At 44.5% G+C, this 20,060-nt stretch overlaps 4 protein-coding genes across 4 annotated transcripts; 1 reads left to right on the top strand and 3 right to left on the bottom strand.

Annotated features, from left to right (window-relative positions):
- Positions 1 to 1,241: 1,241 nt before the first annotated feature.
- On the top strand, positions 1,242 to 6,863 carry LOC111694564 (progestin and adipoQ receptor family member 4-like). Its single transcript, XM_023463163.1, has 3 exons — positions 1,242 to 1,365; positions 5,992 to 6,216; positions 6,799 to 6,863. Exons 1-3 carry the CDS (start codon positions 1,242 to 1,244, stop codon positions 6,861 to 6,863), a joined length of 414 nt encoding a protein of 137 aa, XP_023318931.1.
- Positions 6,864 to 7,672: 809 nt separating this feature from the next.
- On the bottom strand, positions 7,673 to 10,863 carry LOC106658917 (esterase E4-like). The gene is made up of 7 exons (XM_014381093.2): positions 10,592 to 10,863; positions 9,729 to 10,011; positions 9,366 to 9,551; positions 8,931 to 9,287; positions 8,527 to 8,835; positions 8,303 to 8,447; positions 7,673 to 8,210 (listed from the first exon to the last, which is right to left on the bottom strand). The coding sequence occupies exons 1-7, from the start codon at positions 10,727 to 10,729 to the stop codon at positions 7,988 to 7,990; spliced, it is 1,641 nt and encodes a 546-aa protein (XP_014236579.1). The 5' UTR covers positions 10,730 to 10,863; the 3' UTR covers positions 7,673 to 7,987.
- Positions 10,864 to 11,293: 430 nt separating this feature from the next.
- Positions 11,294 to 14,442, bottom strand: LOC111694566. Its single transcript, XM_023463187.1, has 2 exons — positions 13,567 to 14,442; positions 11,294 to 12,749 (listed from the first exon to the last, which is right to left on the bottom strand). Exon 2 carries the CDS (start codon positions 12,733 to 12,735, stop codon positions 12,157 to 12,159), a length of 579 nt encoding a protein of 192 aa, XP_023318955.1. The 5' UTR covers positions 12,736 to 12,749; positions 13,567 to 14,442; the 3' UTR covers positions 11,294 to 12,156.
- A 106-nt stretch (positions 14,443 to 14,548) lies between these two features.
- LOC106658915 lies at positions 14,549 to 20,046 on the bottom strand. Its single transcript, XM_014381091.2, has 14 exons — positions 19,784 to 20,046; positions 19,224 to 19,539; positions 18,961 to 19,146; positions 18,697 to 18,902; positions 18,467 to 18,626; positions 17,938 to 18,394; positions 17,695 to 17,857; positions 17,142 to 17,333; positions 16,458 to 16,758; positions 16,200 to 16,385; positions 15,771 to 16,130; positions 15,356 to 15,691; positions 15,150 to 15,294; positions 14,549 to 15,082 (listed from the first exon to the last, which is right to left on the bottom strand). Exons 1-14 carry the CDS (start codon positions 20,039 to 20,041, stop codon positions 14,650 to 14,652), a joined length of 3,699 nt encoding a protein of 1,232 aa, XP_014236577.2. The 5' UTR covers positions 20,042 to 20,046; the 3' UTR covers positions 14,549 to 14,649.
- Positions 20,047 to 20,060: the final 14 nt, after the last annotated feature.

The following is a 20,060-nucleotide window of genomic DNA, read 5'->3' on the forward strand; positions in this document are numbered from 1 at the left end:
CTCTAGCCAAATGTTTTGCGCTGGATTTTTATTACATAGGTTTCGGATGTTTTATTGAAGTTTCAACGTACGATTAAGTATTTAGTTTAGATAAAGACTTAATTCGAGTGTCATAATTAGCCTTCTCCGATGACCTTTTTCTGCATTAGCGCACTTGCTCGAAATTTGATTTTAATTTAATTTTACAATTACGTTCTAACGTTTTGAAAAATTCAACGAGCTCGAATGTATTTAATCAGCTTTTTGAGCTCACTCGAGCCGTGTAGCCTAATTAAGCTCTTTAAATATTTTCCATTTGTAATTGTTGGACCGTGCTTGATTTTCGCTGCCATATTTGCCCACGCATTCGATATCCTCTTTTGACCTTAATAGCTTTTAACAATTATATTAATTGTTATTCGATTGACGAACTCGTGCAGGGGCCGACAAAATGCTTTTAACAGCAACAATGGGCTCGATATTCCCTTAAAAATGTGGAGAAAAAAAATTGCGTTTCATACATTATCGGTTTACGGCCTATCGCAGCAACGAGACTTTTTTATCGAGCAAAGTGCCCAACAAAAATAAGCCATTAACGATAGCGTACAAAGTTGAAAAAAAAGAAGGAAATTAAATTGTTATCAAGTCGGCAGTTTTTATTTTTCGTCACGAGTCGGAGAAAAATGTTTCAAACGTGCGGCTAAACGTGCTAATGCGCCAAGTCCGAGGCTAACAGGTCATTTTGTTTCGTTTACAGAAATTGTCAGAGCATTCACCAAAACTAGCCTTAAGTACCAGAACACACGTTATGCTGGCGATAATCAAATCGTCGGAGCAGCCTCAGCACAAGAAGCAGCAGCAGCAGCAGCAGTTAGATCATTGCCAAATCGAAGGTGCTGATCGTAGCGGCAACGACAGCAGCGCTACAAGGGACGAGGAGCAGCAGCAGCAGCAGCAGCAGGGACAGACCGGCTGGAGCAGGTGACTCGAGCTGCCACATCGCTGCCGGCGGCTCGACGACGACGACGGCCAAAATTCCCAGTCCTACTCAGGCCGGCGATCAGCCGTGCCATCTTCAGCATCATCAGCAGCAACAGCTAAATCAGGAACATGTCTCGTTCGATGAAAAGAAGCTTAAGCACGGACGGGACGAGGATGGATTTCCGGCGGCGACGACGACGTCGTTGGAGGGCCAGAAGACACGGACACAGGGCGGATCGTCGTCGAGCGGCCCCGAGTGCCAATTGTGCAACTGGAGCGACATGCCGAAGCATCTGCAGTTCAATCCGCACATACACACGGGCTATCGGCCACTCATGCGACCCGGCGACTGCTTGAGGAGCATCTTCAGCCTGCACAACGAGACTGTTAACATTTTGACGCATGGTGAGTCGAGCTTTTTTCTCCCTCTTTTACTTTTTCTTTTGCAGTGGTCTGGGCCTCGAGTATCGACACGAAATGCTCATTGTATGTATGTGAGCAGTGAGCAGCTTTGAGCTCGTTAGTTGCGGCGTTGTCAGTTGCGTAACGCGATGACTTATGCAAGGCTCGGAAGCCGATAAGTCACTTTAATAGCTCGCACCCGCGCACGTGTATGTAATGATACACGAGGTACATCGAGAGCGAGACGCGCGTACGAAGCAGAAAGCTGATCGCGATTTTTGTCGCGACTTATTTAGTCGTGAAGCAGGTGCGCGCCGCATCAGGAAGTTGGGGGAAAGAAAAGCCCTGAATAATGCCAAGCGGCTGATGCGAACGCGGTTTAAATTTTTATTACCTCGTAACGAAGGATGATAGGTCCCCTTGGCGATTAAATGGTAGCCGCGGACGTAGAGAAAATCCACCGATGCATCGACGAGGAGCGGGAACGCGCCGAAAGTCGCGCGGTACTCTGAGCGCCTAACTTCTTCATCCTTGAATCGACGAAGGAAATTGGAGTGAAAAACTTTGCTCCATTAAATTCTTACAGTTGGTCCGAATTTCCAGTTATCGTGTATGCTTTTTTCCCTTTCATTCAAGACAAGTCGCTCTTGTTAACGAAACTCGGCACTTTTAGTTTTTCTCTCGAGCGAACGCGGATGTGTCGGCCGCGAGGCGCTAAGTATAGCCTCGTGTTATCGCACGGGCGCTTGGAATTTTAAAGATCAGGGCCAATTATCACGACTGCTACATGTACCTCTACATGTTCCTTGACATTCGCTCTCGGTCTCTCGGTGGAATCACGTGTTTCTCGCATACATGTGTAGCTCCGATTCTCTAGGACAAACAAAAATCACGACTCCATAAATTGTTTCGCTCGACCTATAGAACTGATACATGCATCAACGACGACGACGATGAAAAAAGGGGCTAATGAAAAATATCGCTGCGCATTGATAGGTCGAGGCTCGTGTATACGTACAATCGCTGGAGTACAGAGCGGATTAAGTCGAGTTACAGAGCCGCTCGGCTGGAATAATAGAAAAAGCCCGAAAACAATGTGTGTGGAGTATATAGATAGAGGTATAGAGTTGGCTTTTTTGGACAAGCTGGGAAGCTTTATTATTGTTGACGCAGAGAGAAAGAACATCCTCAAAGCAGAGCTTGCAGAAGTAGACAGAGAGAATAGGCCGTCACTGGTGGTGGTGGTATTAGTGTTTCCAGACGATATTAACTTTGAGCGTCGTGTTTGTAGGTGTGCTCGTCGCTGAAAGAGAGAGAGAGAGAGAGCATCGCGTATGCACGAGTGCGCGTTTAAAAAAAGAAAATCCTCGGGCAAATCTATGCGAATGCAGCATGTATACGTATAGAGGCGTTGCGGAGCAGCTCGTCCCGTGACGTCATTTAGTTCGCGTCCGTATGTCTATATATCTATATCTAGGCGGACGTATTATACCTTGGCGAGGCAGGCCGCTGCCTAATGCGGACGCTACGTTATAAATATTCAATTTCGACTCGAATTTTACACACACACACACAAACAGCCCAGTTATAATACATACGTTCGAAAGCACATAGCACGGAGTTAGTAGTAATAATAATAATAATAGGATCGCGCGAGCGCAAACATAATGCGAGCAAATTTATCCTATTTAACTAATTCAGCGCGTTCGGCCGAGTGCGTATTAAGTACAGCCGAGAGGTGTTTGAAAAAGGCAAATAATTCGACAATGTGCGCGTTCAATTTTACATGCATATAGGAAGAGGATGAGAGAGAGAGAGCTTATAAAGCCCGCGTGCGAACTCGTGCAGAGCGATAAGTGTGTGTAGGTGCTTGCGTATATAAATGGGTCAGTCTACTTTTGACGTATTTGCTTTGAAGCGGCGTAATGCGCGAGCTGCACACGGCCCGTGCACCTGTGCGCCAGTCCTACATAGGACCAGCAGTCCTCGCATGTATAGGCGTCAGCGAGTCGGCAGCTTATTCAACATTAGCGCATATTCTCAGGACGCAGAGAAGAGAGTATCATCGTACTTTATATAGGTGAAACGGCTTTTGCGCCTAATTGTCGCCGCTCTCCCGAGGCGTATATTATATATCGTGGCAGAGTAGCGTCTACCACCTCCCTCGAGGCCCGAGATCGAGAGAGAAAGAGAGAGAGAGTCAATCACCTCGAGGCCAGCTCGACTTTCGACGCGCGTCCCCAAAGCTCCTGCGTCCCGAGAACGCACGTCCTCTTATTCGTCGTGATTCGGGTGCATATTTCATACCACCGCGCCAAAGTCGCGTTGGAGATGTGCATAATGAGTGCGACTCTTGCACCGAGCTGCTGGCTACACACGCGACGGAACTCCAGCCGAGACATTGGCAGTAGCCTTGGCATTGCTGCGGCTCTCTCTCTCTCTCTCTCTCTCTCTCTCTCTGCGGGCGGAATTCCGTCGGCTCGTCCATTGGCGCGCGCGCGCGAAAGCTCGGCCGATGCGGCGGTGGCCAACGGCGGAGCTTACGCGTTCTTATTATTATATGCGCGCACGTGTGTGCCACTGGCTTCTTTATGCGGCACACGCGCCTTCAGGCGCACGTTATACGCAGCGCACTGTTTTCATACATATATTCATTAATGCACGCGTTGTAATGCGTCGTTTACTTTCGCTCGACTCGCGAACGCAGCTATAGCTATATACACGTACGTGGTCGAGTATTGGGGCAAAATCGATGCGCGGCGGCTCGAGTCGTATAATTGACGGCGCTGAAAATTTTGTCATCGCGAACCTTACGATTAATCGCGCGTCTACGTATATATAATTGTAACACGAGAGCTGCCACGTGTAGTAATTGATAACCCGCTCCTCCTCTCGCGGATCTGTCATATGTATATCGCTGTAGGTCGTCGTCGTTGTAAGCGCCTTTTCTCGCCTATACCGTGTATCATTTACGGACGGAGCCAGCGAGCTCGTGTGTAAATTCAAGGTCAAGGTTGCCGTTGGACCACGTGGATGCTCCGCGCTCTGTTCTATGTATACCTATCGTAGTACTCGACCGAGAGAGCGACTGTCGCGCGCAAAAACTCGATATAGGTGTCTGTAATACCTACCGATATTATAAACCATATATATTATATATATGGCCGATTCTCTGTGAAATCGATTGGTCAAAAAAATTTTTTTTCTGCAAATATGAAAAACTTGTTGTATTTGATGTCAGAAATGTCCCCAAATTTTATTAGAATTTTTGGGGCCTTCTATGACACTTTTTCAGAGGCCCAAAGTTGGCCATTTTAGGGTTTTTTTGAAATTCATGAAAAATCACAAATATTAAAATAATTCCTGGATTAAAGTAGAATGATTCAAAAGTAAAAGTGCCCAGCAACTTTTTTGTTGGAAATTGTCCAAATTTTCAGAAAAAAAATATGCTAAAGTGATTGGAGCCACCTAAATACCTACTAGTGGGAAAACATAAAAAAAAAACACAAAACAAGAAATCTACTCGAGTTCGAACCGGACTTTCATTTCCTAAACTATGTGAAAAGCTTCCTAAAGATGTCAACTAATGCCTGATAAAGTTTTGTAATGGGTCTTAAAGTTTAACGCAATGTAGACAACAATGTGTGGTGAAAAACGTGCAAAAAAGGCCTGAAAATGGCTGTTTTTGGTGATTTTAGGCATTTTAGGCCTATTTTTGACCTTTTTTGCACGTTTTTCGCCACACATTGATGTCTACATTGCGTTAAACTTTAAGACCCATTACAAAACTTTATCAGGCATTAGTTGACATCTTTAGGAAGCTTTTCACATAGTTTAGGAAATGAAAGTCCGGTTCGAACTCGAGTAGATTTCTTGTTTTGTGTTTTTTTTTTATGTTTTCCCACTAGTAGGTATTTAGGTGGCTCCAATCACTTTAGCATATTTTTTTTCTGAAAATTTGGACAATTTCCAACAAAAAAGTTGCTGGGCACTTTTACTTTTGAATCATTCTACTTTAATCCAGGAATTATTTTAATATTTGTGATTTTTCATGAATTTCAAAAAAACCCTAAAATGGCCAACTTTGGGCCTCTGAAAAAGTGTCATAGAAGGCCCCAAAAATTCTAATAAAATTTGGGGACATTTCTGACATCAAATACAACAAGTTTTTCATATTTGCAGAAAAAAAATTTTTTTGACCAATCGATTTCACAGAGAATCGGCCATATAAATGCCATGTGCTGCGCGACATGCTCCAACGGACGCTGCTTTACACGCTTCTATTCTCTCCTTCTATAGCTATGTAGCGCTTCTATACCTATATACTATACTTTTACACGCGTCGGTATATACATATATAGAGACTCGACTCACCGATGTAGCTCGTCGTTGCCATTTTTCTCCGAGCTTTTCTTCCTTTCCCTTCGACTTATTCTACGATCGAGCTCCGAACCTCGTTACTCTCTTTATTACACGCCATGTGTTTGAATAATAGCTCGGATTTACATGTTAAATCTCTCGAGGCTCCGATCGACGGGATCAAAATTATCTAAATGCCCAACTAGTAATATGCTATAGCATGAAATATTATCGTGTCTAATGCTTGCTCGTCGATTTTTTGTTCAACAGGATTCGCCATCGTTTATATATTAGTGACTGTGCCGTACATGTTGCCTTGGGGCGCTCGTGGCGCACTGACGGGCTTTTTGTCCTGGTGCCACCTGATCGGCGCCGTCAGTCCCTGGATCGGCTCCTTTCTCTATCACGTCTTCATGAACCTCGACTACGGCGAGGCCGTCTACAGGAACCTCCTCAAGCTCGACATGCTGGGAATTTGGATCTGCCAGAGTGTCGGTAAGCCGCAACCACGTCCCTTTTCCCCGATATTCCTTACTTGCCTCTCGCGCTCGTCACGCATCCGTACAACGGAAATGGATCGGATTATAAAAATACGGCCGTGATCCTTTGCTCGTATACCTCGTTTACTCTCTTACGCGACCTGGATTTCGATGCACTTGGCAAAAATATCGCGCACGCCAATGTCGAGCGAGAATCCGAGCGCAGGAGAGATCGTGCAGCAAATTTATATATTACTAGGGGGGCTTCGCCCACGGCCAAGGGTAACAGGGAGTCTCCTATTTTTGGCAAGAGGCAATTAATCTTGTCCCGATCTTGTCCAAGCTCGAGGAATTTTTAAACGATTTCATCACAGCCATACACACAGGATATTTGAAAATGCGTCAATCCTTGTTCGTGCAACCATGGCTTAAAACATTCTGAAATTCAAGTGACTTTGAGGGAAAATGTGACCTTTGCCAATGATCGTTCAAATTTTAAAAAGAAGATGAAACAAAAAAAAATCATTAAATCTGAACAAAAAAAAAATCCATTTTTTCATTTTTATTTATTTGAATGTTATAAAAAATTGAATGACAGCAAACATAAAAAAAATACCAGAAATAAGTTTATCAACATCACGAGTTTTGGCCTGCACGGATTAAGAGTCTATCATCTAATCTGTTATCCCTAGACACATAATGTATTGGCGTGGTACGACACAACGATAGCTTTCCGTTTTCATCGACTTTTGGTTCGTCTTTGTATTCGGCGTTGATCAAAAAGTTGATAGTTGCTCTTGATTTCCTCAGGTCTCCATCGGAATTCACAAATTCGGAGAAAAGCCATTTAATCGCTGCGAGCCGAAAAATGTCTCCGAGGCTAGGAAGTTGTCCCTCATAATCACTGATAAGGGAATTAAGTTGACGAAGAAATTCGTGACTACTTTTTTCAATGCCCCGATTGATCTGATTTTCTTGAGCCATTGTGTTACACAGTCACACACAACACACGCTCGTTCATAAACTTCAAATATTCAATTTCGCTTGCTATCGGACTTTGTCTTTCACGCTGCGTCGCGTCGTAACGTGTACTGATTAGGGATGTGCGATTCTACTTTATTCCTAAAAATCGATTCGATTCTTGCGTTGTAACAATGGCTTCGATACCGATTCTAGATTCTTTTATAACAGAGAATCGATTCCGACTTTGATTTATTCATTTTTTCCGTTATATGAGAGTCTTTTGTTTAGTTAATATTCAACTTATCGGTCAATACGTTTGACCGATACTTAAAATTACCAATAATTCCTCGGAGTCAAAATATTTATAAATTTTGGAAGAATAGTGCGTGTATCGTTTCGCGAACGCTATATAAGTATATAGCTTAAAAATAGATCAAGCTTCGCTAGAGACATGCAGCAGGACGTCAATTGAATCGATTTTTTTTCGAACGAGAACGTCAATTTATGATTTATTTATTTTTGTTGCAGCTTCAACGTACATATAAAAATACACTATAATACCTTCAAAAATATTTTACCGAAATATTTTCACCTATTTTGTACCCCCTTCACCACAAAATGTAATTATTCTCGAGTTTCATTGAATTCGAACTTTCACCACCTATCGAGAAATTAGTTCTTTTTAAGTAAAGTCACCAGCGATTATTGCACATGTTTGATAAAATAATACATTGATAAGTTAAAGAAAAATCGTCGTGAAAGCGTCGGATTACAGCCCGTCAACACACGCGTCGAATCGAGTGTAAAAAATACACGGCGATGCATCAATTAGACTCGATGCGATTGGACGATTGGTCGGCACTGGCCAGGGCCAACAAGTAGCCCAACGAGACGCGGCGTTTGTTGCCGCCATAGTAGCGCTGCTCGATGTTCAGGGCCTTCTCCATGCGCAGCTCGTCGCCGATGTCGAGGAAGCGCAGTACCACGTCGCTGATCAGCGGCTGCCAATAAATCGGCAGTAGCTCCGAGGTGAACGGGGTGGGTCGCCTGTAGTTCGACCCAACGTCCAGCAGTTATTTTAAAACTTGTCGCGCGAAATTGACATATTACGCCTATAACGGCGCGATCGTAAAACTCACCCAGTTTTGGCGAAGTTGACCCAGAGCTCGATCATTTGCTTGGCCGTTCGATCAGCCCCGGTGCCCTCTTGAAACTGCTGCAGATTATTGATCTCGGGTAGTCTGCTTTTGAAGAGGTACGTCAGCTCGTCTCCGTGACTCGCACCTGCGTACAATAGATTGCTGCCGTTAATATACTCGCGTCGCACCAAGCGCAATTTTAAACGAGTTCGAGCGCGTCATACCTTTGTAGGGAATTTTTTGCAACTTCTTGACTAGCGTAACGTTCTCGTCGTAAGAAAATCTGTACAAGTACGTCGGGGCTGCGCCTTGGTGATACTGAATGTTCTCCAGACTGTGAATGCCCTCGACAAAGGCCAAATCGCTCCAGAACTCGAGGACTTTTTTTTCGTCCGGCGCCTCGCGTTTGAAATACAATCTTTGCAAGTCTTTCGCACCGAGGCCGTATTTGTATTTGAAGTCGTCGGCGACCGTCGATGGCAGGTACTCGGCAAAATTTTCCTCGATCTCTTTCATGCCGATCAGACGTAAAACTGGAAGGATCAATGGATTAATTTGTTAATGTAAATATAGCCTCTGCTCGGCTCGGTTTTTATCGATAAAACAAAACGTATAATCGCGTACGCACCATCGAGCTTGAACAAAGCCTCGAAGCTGTTCCAGCCGATCATGAGCGGAACTTGAACCCCTTCGAGGATGGCGTCGCGCAGATTTGCCGGCATGAAAGGCTCGCTGCTCGCGTAATCCAGAGTCGGGCCGAACGGGAATCTGCACTGCATCAATCTCTTGGGGCTGATCAATTTTTCCTGGCCCTTGACGAGCGCGTGACCCTCGAGGTTTTTCAGGTACTCCGTCAAGGGGCCGTCGGCTTTGCCCCGGTAGTTGACGGCGCGCGAGAACTCCTTTAAGTTGTCCTCCGGGGTTTTCGGCAAAGCCCAGGGATTCAGAGCAGAGCCACTTTGACAGATGGCTTTGTGAAACAAATCTGCGCGCGGAGGAACACACAAGCGAGCCAGGGTTATTTATTTTTCCAACGAATTATGGATGCGCGATCGACATTCACCTTTGGCCATGGGTGACAGGGTGAGGTAGTGCACGCTCGCGGCGCCAGCGCTGGCTCCGAAAATCGTCACGTTCTCCGGGTCGCCGCCGAAGCATCTCACGTGCGATTGCACCCATTTCAAGGCCATCACTTGATCCTTCAATCCTTGATTGCCCGAAATTTCTTCGGTTTGAAGATTTAAAAAACCTAATTCATCGTAATTGGCCGTTATCATTATTGCACACAACGTGTAAGCAGCCTTTGTTTAACGATACTCTGGCTCAACGCGTGCATCTTATCTTATCGTGCACACGAGAGTACATCGAGATTAGAGCGTTTTCTTAATTTTTCCACGCAACGAACGGTAGCTAAAAAAGCACGTACCCAAGACGCCGAGTCGATAATTGATGGTGACAAGGACGACGTCCTTCTGAAGAAAAAAGTCCGGCCCGAAGGACTCGTCGTTGCCGTTACCGTACATGAAGGCACCCCCGTGAATCCAAAAGAGCACCGGGGCTCGGCCGTCGAGGTCGCGCGTATACACGTTAAGGTAGAGGCAGTCCTCCGAGCCCTTGAGCCTTTGGGTTTGCGAATCGACTTGGGCGCACATCGGGCCGTGGGTCGTCGCGTCCCTGATGTCTTGCCATGGCTCCACCGGTTGCGGATCCTGAGAGAGACGATTGTCATTGCGGTGATCGTTGAAATTAAATAGGAAAATATGTAAATCGACATCGAATTTCATAAAGCAGAAAACGACTGTTTTCGTGAATGTTAAAGGCTGATTAACATCTGCCTTGCACGATCGGTTATAGGTATCTGGCTTACATCGCGTCAAATCGAGTCAATGGTTGACATTTATTTATTGCACATACGTACGATATTTAAATCGATTTAAATATAATATACGTAGGATTATTTAAATCGAGTAAAACTTTCAACAGATACCAAGAGCGAGTGGCATTTAAAAAGCAAAAAGTTGCGGCTCTCGGCTGCGAATAGCAGAAGACGCGATTTTCAGCGCTCGCGAACGAGGGGAACGTAAACAAACATTGGAGAAATGTCAACCACCGGCTGAGCGCTTCTCGTTCGGCGTTCATTTTATGCTACACATTATGCGACTCCCCACTCGAACGAGCTCGTTTGGCGCAAGGAAAACCACTCGTAGAGCAGCGCACGTCATTTTCTACATTAATTAATATTACCGAGGGACAATAATGATGATGCTGGGGAAAAGTGTATAAACTCACGCGAAATCTGAGCCGAGCTATGGGCGGCCGAGCGTAGGGTATGCCCTTGAAGGAGAAAAATCGTCCTGCCTCGGGCGATCGCAGCAGCTCGCCGCGCAATTTGCCGCTTGGCGTCTCGACGATCAGCGAAGCCGCCATGCCTCCGCTCCTCTTGTAGCTCTGCACTGCTACTCTATATATTATTCTATATAAAATGCACACATATACTTTATAGGCTCGGCATAGGCAAAGTCGCGCGAAAGGCGAGCAAACGATTGCTACGGCATATCACGAGGTACTGCGGCCGCCAAGCCTATCTCAATCAATGGACCCCGAGTCATGATACGTAGGCCGCGTGTATGCATCTGTGTGCGATTGTCCGTGTCGAGCGATTGCTCCGGTCTCCGCGTTAGATACGTTCAGGCATGCCTCTGCGTATGCGGAAATCAAAGGGGTCACGTGCCACGACCAGAGCTGCTATACGGCTGTACGCAAAACTTTGCAATGTCGCGTGGGGGGCTGTTACGCGTCGCTCGAGGCGACCCGTATCTTTCTTTCGCTGCTGCGAAACGCGTGTGTGCGTGTGTCAAATGTGTATGTGTGCGACAGACGATGCAATGAATGAACGCGACTCGACTCGTAGCTCGAACGGCGCGCTTATTCGAATTCAATTTATAAATTCACGCCAGGGCTTGCTTTTATTCGAAAATTATGTAATTTCCCGTTAAGTATCTATTTAAATTATCGAAATTTCCAGCGAATCTCCATTCAACTGGTGGCTAGTCCAAATACTGTTGAAATCGATTTTCGATAAGTGTTATTGTACTTTTACAAATGTGTACTTTTCTTCCCTTTTATACGTACGAATTATAGCAATTTTCAAGCCGTGCAATTAACCTAGGAAATAAATAATTTAATTTAATTCAAGTAAATGTTACATATCAAAGAATGAGGTTGACTATACACACTATTAATAGCCAGATTAATACCCAAGTGTGTATAGAGCTGCAACTGTAGACCGTGTATGCTAGTACACGTTGGACATTCTGCTATTGTTGCATATTCGGTGAATGTAAAACTTTTTCAAAACATGCTTCGCCTGTAATCCAACCCGAGTCAAATCTTATCATCATGTGTCATAATACGTATGAAGATGATCACTCTGCTTTTGATGGTTTTAGCTGTTAAAAAAGAGATTTACGTGTAAAAAATGTTCTTCCAATATTATGAACTTGAGTGGACATTTATGAAATAAATCAAAAAATCAAAAAATTTTAAATGAATTTATTATAAATATATTGTCATGAAAATCTAAAGCAAACAAACTTATGAGTAAATTTCATTTGTTACATAACGAGCCAAGTTTCATTATATAAAATTGTGTTGACATTCAAAAAAATAACTACGTTTTCAGCTCAAGTTATCGTAACATTACAAAAGCTAATTGTGACATTGAAGAGTGGCATTGTAACAAAAAGTATTCTTTTTTTCTTCGTTTATGCATTTTGATAATTGAAAGAGACGTTAAAAGCAGTAAAATTGATGGATTACATAGAGTCAATGATGTCGTTATTGAGAAAGAAATTTTAAGAATTTGATAAAGGACAAATTGGGCACGTGCAGAGCAATCGCTGACTGGTACCACTGGGATACTGGGATACTGGTTTACCATCGGGACCGTGGTAAAGATTTCTGTAATAATTGAGTTGCTTGGCGCAGGTCTCGTAATGCAATTCCTGCGTACTCGCATAGATTTCATTTCCACATGTTTCATGGAAAATCTTCAAGTCATACGGATCGAGCGATCTCTCAGCCGCGCTGCGTTTTCTTTCATCCGCGAAAATTGGAGCGTAGCCAGTCCCTTTGGATTTGCGCATGGCCTTTTTCGCATCTTCTTTGTCGATGTACTTGACGTAGCCAAACGTGTTATTCTTGACTGTCTCGATGTATTCGAGCTGTCCGTATCTTGCGAACTCGTGAAAAAATTTATTCACTCTTTCTTCTTCGGATTCTTCAGTCCAGGGAATCAGGCAGTACAAGCGGCTATAATCAGTTCTATTCCTTGTATTCAATTTGTATGGAGTTCTTCTCGAGATACTTATTAGAGAAGAATTTAATTGTTTTGGTCTGCGAAAATTGCAGTCTTCATTTGCTAAAACCTTCATCTTCTGTAATCGATCTGTAACAATAATTTTTTCTCATTTAGTCAAGTGAATTTCTATCATTCATCTAATTAACGATATTTGAGTTAGTCACCGATAGGTGACGTCGACGCGGATAGTCGCTCGCGCATCAGAAAAATACTAGCTCTGAGCATATAGGAGAGCTCCACAACAAAAAACAAACGATGTTTTGCACTTCTCATTACTTAAAACAATTTAATGTCACGAAATTAATAATCTCATATTTTATGAACCAACTTCTAAAACCATTATAAATTGTGCAATTTCAATTTCAATACGATTAGTCAAGTACTTGTGCAAAAGTCGTGCATACCGTGATAATTTCTTTAAATTGTATATAGAAATTCTTTTTGATTTTTTTACATCCTTGAATTGTAAAAAAAAATGAAAAAAAAAATTTGCCACAAATCTCAAGGATGATTCATTGTACCTCGAAAAATTTAACAAATATACATTCACTTGGGGTCGCATGCTAAATTCTTAATAATCAATAACTTGATAGTGCTTGTAAATGACGAAGATATTCAAAAGAAATAACTTGAAATATTATTTGAAATAAAATTACATATTATAAAATATAGTTATTATCTTTAGCAGGATTGAAATTTGAAGTTTAATTTTGGAGGCGCATAATCATAATGAATTAAATAATATCTAATTCGTAAAATTACAATCTGTCGAATTAGCCAAAAGTTATGTATGATCTTTCACGCGATGTAAAATCAAAAAAGAAGAAAATCAGATAAGAAAGCTAGGCGTTCAGTTTTATAAAGTGATGTTCAAGAGAGCCACTTGAATAAATTGAATTGCTACCTGTTTAGTTGATCGTTGAAATCTGCTTAATTTCAATGCGCTAAAGATAGAACCTCAGATAGGATATATTCGATGCAGCACAATTAAATTAGGCACCAATAAATATTTAACGCGCGCGAGTATTTGTTCGTGAATTATAATATGTATGTGTGTAACTTTGGGAATAATACGTTTCTGATAATATAAGGGCGTTAATGCGGTAGAGAGGAGAAGCGACTCGGTGGTTACATGCGTCTCGATGGACTGTCGATTCGAATCTGTCGTCGACGCAAGTAGCTCACAGCTCGACGCGTATACGTTGCTGGTAAGGCGAGACATTATCCGTGGTATGGAGCCGACGACGAATTATATACTTGCGAGAAAAAAAACTAAAATCAGAGTGAGCACAAAGAGCAGCAGCACTCCTACGGGCCGAGTCGAGTCTCAATCTTTCCACGGCTCTGGTTTCGACTTTACGATCGTATATAGAGTTGGCTAAGCCGAATAGCGATAAGCAGGCAGTGCGGCAACGGCGCAGCTTTCTTCAAGCTCGGCAGAAACTCGACGAGACAAAGGAATTCCAAATCATATTATATGTTTAGGTTGTTTTATTATTTTGACCCACTCATACATATATTATAAGTAGGCTTACGCGTGCATGATGTATGCGGCGATTCTCGGCCCTGCACAGTGTACAGATACACATGTGCAACCTTGATTGGCTTTATATTATATTTGTATAAAATCGATGCATCTTATCCTTGGCCATCGGTGACAATGCCAAAAACAGAACAGAGACCCTGTCCGAACTTTAGCCCAAAAGTACGAAATTTTTTTTTAGTTTACCCTTCAGATTTTGATATATATCAAGTGGTATGATTGTAAAATATCGAAATGTCTATTCTTGTACTCTAGCGTTAGTCGAAAAACAATAAAATCAAACGCCACTAGTTCGGCGAATGTTTCAAGATATTTCGGGTAGTAAAAAAAATACACATATACATTTAAAAAGATCCAAAGACATATTTAAAAGAAATATATATTCAATTCACAGAAGAGTTGCCGAGTAGGCAAGTATTTTGAAATTCATGTGCATTTGTACAATTACTCATCGGCTGAAAATGAGCCGGCTCCGTCGACTCCGTCGGCTCCGTCAGCCGCCGCGTTAGCTCCGTCAGCTGCATTAGCTCCTTCGACTGCATCAGCTTCTTCGGCTGCATTAGCTACCTCAGCTCCGGCAGCTTCGTTAGCTGCAGCAGCTTCGGCTTGTTCAGCCTCTAATGCCGCGGCCTCTGCATCCGCTACGATGAGTTCATCCATGGGATTGGGTGCGTCGGCCTCGACGGATTCATCGAGATCAACCGGATTGGGCGAATATCCTGCCATGACCGGGCCGCTGACCTCATAATTGCGCTCCATATTGATGACGCTCCTGACGCGTGAAATACGGTCGATTTTCAAGTAACTGAGAATTTTGTCGCTCATCACCGGACTCCATGGGCTTGTCAACTGGTCGGACGTCGCTGGATCGGGCTCGCTGTAAACCCAATCGTGCGAACGTTACTCTTTCATCTCGCTTTTCCCCTTGGCCATTCAATACTCACCCTAGTCGGGCGAAATTTGTCCACAAGTCGACCATCTTCTCCATGATCGAGTAGGGCTTGGAGTGCTTCGTGTGCGCCGGCACGCCGTGCTGCTCCAACAAGTAAGTCCGGAACAGGCTGACGATCTCGTCCCCGTGGCATGTACCTGAGCAATCGTGTTCGTCAAAATTTCAGATCGTAAGCAATGAGCCAATGTCAATTCTCACCCTTAGTTTTATAAGTCGACATCGACTTCACCAGCGACATGCCCTCGTCAAAAGCATACTCGTACATGAAAGTATTCTTGGAATTTGTTTGAACTTGTATTCCAACGACCGTGTGAATGCCCTCCATGAAGTAGAGATCGCCGACCATGTCGAAGAAATTGCCCAGATTTCCCGCCGAAATAAGGGCATCATCGAAGTACCATTTTTTCAAAGTTCGCAAGTTCATCCTGTACTTGTTTTTGAAGTAATCTTCAACAACTGGATTCAGGTATTTGTCAAAGTGCTCGTTCATGTGATCGTAATCAATTTCATTGTACTTGAAGCAGGACAGATTTTCTGCAAAAATTTCCAGAGCAATGAATAATAATTTAAATGTACTATGTTAAATGAAAAAGTTGAAATTGCCGGTTCGTACCTTCCAAAAGAACTAAACCTTCGCGCGATGCCGAGCCAATGATGAGTGGTACCTTGACGCCCTTTTTGGCGGCTTCGAAGACGTCGATCGGCATGAAGGGATTGCTCGACTTGGCGTCGACCCCCGGCACGAACGGAAAGTAGAAACGTTTTTTCTCCTCTTTGCTGATCAGCTTCTCCTGGGCTTGGATCAAGTTCTCGGCCGGGACGCCCCTCAAGAAACTCATTATACCCTCGTGATCTCGCTCGGTGTGGCCAAGAATCTCACAAAGCTTGTAGACGAATCTCGCCGCGTCGTCCTTCCTGTAAGCCCAGGGATTCAAGGCGCAGCCGCTCTGCATTATGGCCTTGTGGAAGAGACCTGGACGAAACAGAAATCGTTAGTCGAGAATTAATGCGTCGCTCGCGAGCTTCGCCTCGAGCTAATTACCGTTGGCCAACGGTGACAGTGTCAAGAAGTGTACAGCGGCGCCGCCGGCGCTTATTCCGAAAATCGTCACGTTTTTTGGATTTCCTCCGAAAGTGGAGATGTTATCGCGAATCCACTCGAGAGCTTTCACGAGGTCCTTGAGTCCCTGATTGCCAGGCGCGAGCTCGTCCTCGAGATTGAGGAAGCCTGTTCACAGTTATCGGCATTTTACAATCTTGTAAGTGGATGAAACAAGACAAAAAAATACGCGTGGCTTACCGAGCACCCCCAGTCTATAATTCAATGTCACCAAGACGATGTCTTTTCTCAATAAATAATCAGCCCCGTAGATGGTGTCGTCGCCACTGCCAAAGAGAAAAGCTCCACCGTGAATGAAAACCATGACGGGTTTCGCTTCCACCGGCTCGTCGCCGCTCTTGTATTGCCTCGTGTAAACATTTAGGTACAGACAATCTTCACTGCCCTCGAAGGCCTTCGTCATGAGATTCGGTTGAGCACAGGCGTCCCTGTGCATGGTCGCGTCCAGTACATCCTCCCATGCTTCGGGATATTCCGGATCCTGGTGGAGTTTTCATTTCGAATCGTTAGCATTTTCAATGATTTGAAAATAAAAGATTATGCGCAGTTACGTAAAGTGCAGCGCGACTATTTGCTCGGTAAAAACAATGAATAACGATGTGCAAAAAACCAATTCAAATTGCAAATCCTTCTGTTCAAATGCAAACGAGATGCTACTTTTAAATATTAATTGTTCAACTCGCAAAGTGGAAATGGAGAACAATTTTCGCGCGTTCATTTTGCCAGAAATTGTAAATTAAAATACGTGCAACAGGACTCGCCCATCGGATATTTATTCAATTTTTCAATTAGTCGGGGAATCCAATTTATTCGCAAATATTTCTAAACGATTATTCTCTGGTAATAAGTATGAATAAAGCTTACTTTGAATCGAAGTTCTCCCACGGGGGGTCTGGCGTACGGAATCCCTTTGAACGCGTAAAAATCGAATTCATCTAAAGCAGTCTTCTTTATTCCTTTCACTTTACCGTACTTGGTAACTGCAATTTCCTCTTTGGATTCGACTTTAGTCATTTTCCTGGTTGGTTCTTTCAACGATTCTTCAGCCATGTCGATCTATTACTTTCTTTCTTTTAACCGTCAAAATTTATCTCGATTGTTTCGTGCTATTAGCGAAACGTGTCAATTACGAGTGTAACGAGTCCGGCGAAAGATGATAAAATCAGAGAGAATTTGAATATCGACAGCCTTACCCTTTCCATAGAGGCGAGAGATCCGATCGTCATAACATATATTCTTCTTGAATAATATGACAGTTAATAAACAAACACGAGTACTCTGAAAGAGGTATAAACATCTGCGTGTATGTATGAATAAGTAAATGAAAAACTTGAGCAAGTAAAATTTTCCATTCATTATATTTACAAATAAGCAATGATGACAAGAGAGGCACACGACAAGACGCTCGTTAAAATTACAATTTCGGTTGGCAAATTCGCCGGCTCAAGAAACGCTGCTCTAAATTCAAATCGACCTTCATACGCAGGCCCGCGCCGATATCCATGTAGCGGAGAACGTCGCCGTCGTTCACCGGCTGCCAATAAATCGGTACGAGCTCGCTCGGCTCCGGGGTCGGCCTCCTGTTGAAAAATCAATGTTATGAAATGATCGATCGTTGGCACAAGAAATAGACGGAATCGAGTCTCTGCGTCACTCTTACCCGGTCGCGGCAAAGTTGACCCACATCTCGATCATACGCTGCATGACTTTGTAGGCCTGGCTGCCCTTGACCAGCCCCCCGGCAGACATCGTGTCCATGAGGCGGGCCCGGAACAGCTTCTGAAGCTCGTCGCCGTGCGACGTACCCCGGATGTCCAGGGCGCCGAGTATGGCCTTGAGGGCCGACACGTCGCTGTCGTAGGAGAAGCGATAGAGATAGGTAGGCGCCGAGCCGACGCTCACCTGCACCTTGGCGAGTCTCTGTATGCCCTCGTTGAAGTATAAGTCGCCGGTGAGATCGAGGAACTTGTCGCGATTCGCTTGGCTGATCCGGCCGTCCTCGAAGTACAACTGCTTCAGATCGTCCAAGGTCAGATCGTAGCTCTTCATCAGCTCGACCGCGTGCGGATGCAAATACTTTTTTAAATCGTCGTTGTACGTGTCCATGTTGCGACAGTCTGAAAAGAACGTCGGCTTCGTATGAGCTCGATCCAAGAGGATCGCTTTTCAACGAATCACACTGCACTTACATCGGAGAAAAAGTATGCCCTCTCGAGTGTTGTGGCCGAGCAGAAGAGGCAGTTGTACACCTTGTGCGGCCGCGAGCTCGACCGGATCGCGGGCCATGAACGGCTCCGGCGACAGGGCGTCGATGCCCGGCCCGAACGGGAACAAGAACGAGGCTTTTTCCTGCGATACAAAGTAAGCCCGTGCGTTATTCGTTACGAGCGACGATTATGCCAAGGTTTCAGCGACTCACCTCGGGTGTCAAGATTTGCTCTTGAGCTCGGACGATGTCGAGACAGTCGACGCTTCGCAGCTGATCGAGAATCTCTTTGTGATCCCGCGTCGAGATGTCGAGCTTGTCGCAGAGCTTGTAAACGCACTTCCTCGCGGAGTTCGCTGGCGTGCGTGCCCACGGATTGAAAATTACGCCGCTTTGGCTGATGACCTTGTGAAATAGACCTACGAATTACGAGCGAGTGTAAAGCAACAACTCCATACAGCTGTCGAATAAAATTACCTCTCGCCATGGGCGATATCGAGAGATAGTGAACGGAGGCACCTCCGGCGCTCTCTCCGAAAATCGTCACGTTCTCGGGGTCTCCTCCGAAGCTGGCGACGTTGTCGCGAATCCACTTGAGAGCCAACACCTGGTCCTTCAGCCCTTGATTGCCCGGCGCGAGTTCGTCCTCCAGATTCAAGAATCCTGTGCCGATTTTCACGATATAATATACGATAATAGCGAGAACAAAATTATACGTTTGTAGAAATCGGTATGTATACCCAAAGCTCCCAGACGGTAATTAATAGTGACGAGGACGATGTCCTTGGCCATGAAGTAGTCGGGCCCGTAAAGCGTGTCGTCGCCGCTGCCGAACATGAAGCCGCCGCCGTGAATCCAGACCATGGTCGGCCGAAGTCGTTGCGGCGACTCGAAGCCATCCCCATCGCCGATCGACTTTGCCGACGTGTAGACGTTCAAGTAGAGGCAGTCGTCGCTGCCGCCGATCAAGCTCGTAATGAAGTCCGATTGAGGACTATTGGCTCCGTGTGCCAGAGCGTCTCTCACTCCTTTCCATGGCTTCACCGCTACGGGATCCTTATAAGATCGAGTTACAAAAAAAAAATTAATAGATCATGCCGAGTGAAAAAATGAATTATTTCAAGTAAATAATCGAGTAAAGAGTGTCACAAGGTCGATTGGATCCATTTATTTAAATGATTCGTGAAAAAAAACGCTGCGATGACATTGCGCTTACAAAGATAAATATAGCGCGAGCTCGAGATAAAAGAATGGTTTGATCGCGCACGCGGCGATCGCGAGTGTACGATTTTGTACTCACTCGAAATCTCAATTGTCCAGTCGGTGGCTCGGCGTAGGGTATACCCTTGAAAGAGTAGTAAAATCGGCCATCTTCGGTATCTTTACAGGCCTCCTTGGAACCTCTCAGTTTGCCGCTCAAAGTATCGACGATCATGCTGAAAATCGATCGATCCAGACTGCGATGCGCCTGTATTGAAATCAATTGACTTCTGCTCGCACTCGTGGTCGTCGTAGTAGTGTTCGACTGCGCGCAGATCGACTGCCGAGAGCGACTCATGCATGGCGTGTGCAATAAA

This window comes from Trichogramma pretiosum, unplaced genomic scaffold (genome assembly GCF_000599845.2).
Source record: "Trichogramma pretiosum strain Unisexual culture from Peru unplaced genomic scaffold, Tpre_2.0 scaffold28, whole genome shotgun sequence".
NCBI classification, from domain to species: Eukaryota; Metazoa; Arthropoda; class Insecta; order Hymenoptera; family Trichogrammatidae; genus Trichogramma; species Trichogramma pretiosum.

What these genes read in the sequence shown, in the direction of transcription:
- LOC111694564 (XM_023463163.1), top strand. Translation starts at nt 1,242, where the DNA reads ATGCCGAAGCATCTGCAGTTCAATCCGCACATACACACGGGCTATCGG. An exon ending in TGTTAACATTTTGACGCATG is followed by an intron (nt 1,366 to 5,991) that starts GTGAGTCGAGCT and finishes TTTGTTCAACAG; the next exon opens with GATTCGCCATCGTTTATATA. An exon ending in TTGGATCTGCCAGAGTGTCG is followed by an intron (nt 6,217 to 6,798) that starts GTAAGCCGCAAC and finishes ATTGAATGACAG; the next exon opens with CAAACATAAAAAAAATACCA.
- LOC106658917 (XM_014381093.2), bottom strand. Translation starts at nt 10,729, where the DNA reads ATGGCGGCTTCGCTGATCGTCGAGACGCCAAGCGGCAAATTGCGCGGC. An exon ending in GCAAAAAATTCCCTACAAAG is followed by an intron (nt 8,448 to 8,526) that starts GTATGACGCGCT and finishes TATTGTACGCAG; the next exon opens with GTGCGAGTCACGGAGACGAG. An exon ending in GTCAACTTCGCCAAAACTGG is followed by an intron (nt 8,211 to 8,302) that starts GTGAGTTTTACG and finishes GTCGAACTACAG; the next exon opens with GCGACCCACCCCGTTCACCT.
- LOC111694566 (XM_023463187.1), bottom strand. Translation starts at nt 12,735, where the DNA reads ATGAAGGTTTTAGCAAATGAAGACTGCAATTTTCGCAGACCAAAACAA.
- LOC106658915 (XM_014381091.2), bottom strand. Translation starts at nt 20,041, where the DNA reads ATGAGTCGCTCTCGGCAGTCGATCTGCGCGCAGTCGAACACTACTACG. An exon ending in AGCAAATCTTGACACCCGAG is followed by an intron (nt 18,627 to 18,696) that starts GTGAGTCGCTGA and finishes TTTGTATCGCAG; the next exon opens with GAAAAAGCCTCGTTCTTGTT. An exon ending in GTCGACTTATAAAACTAAGG is followed by an intron (nt 15,295 to 15,355) that starts GTGAGAATTGAC and finishes ACGATTGCTCAG; the next exon opens with GTACATGCCACGGGGACGAG.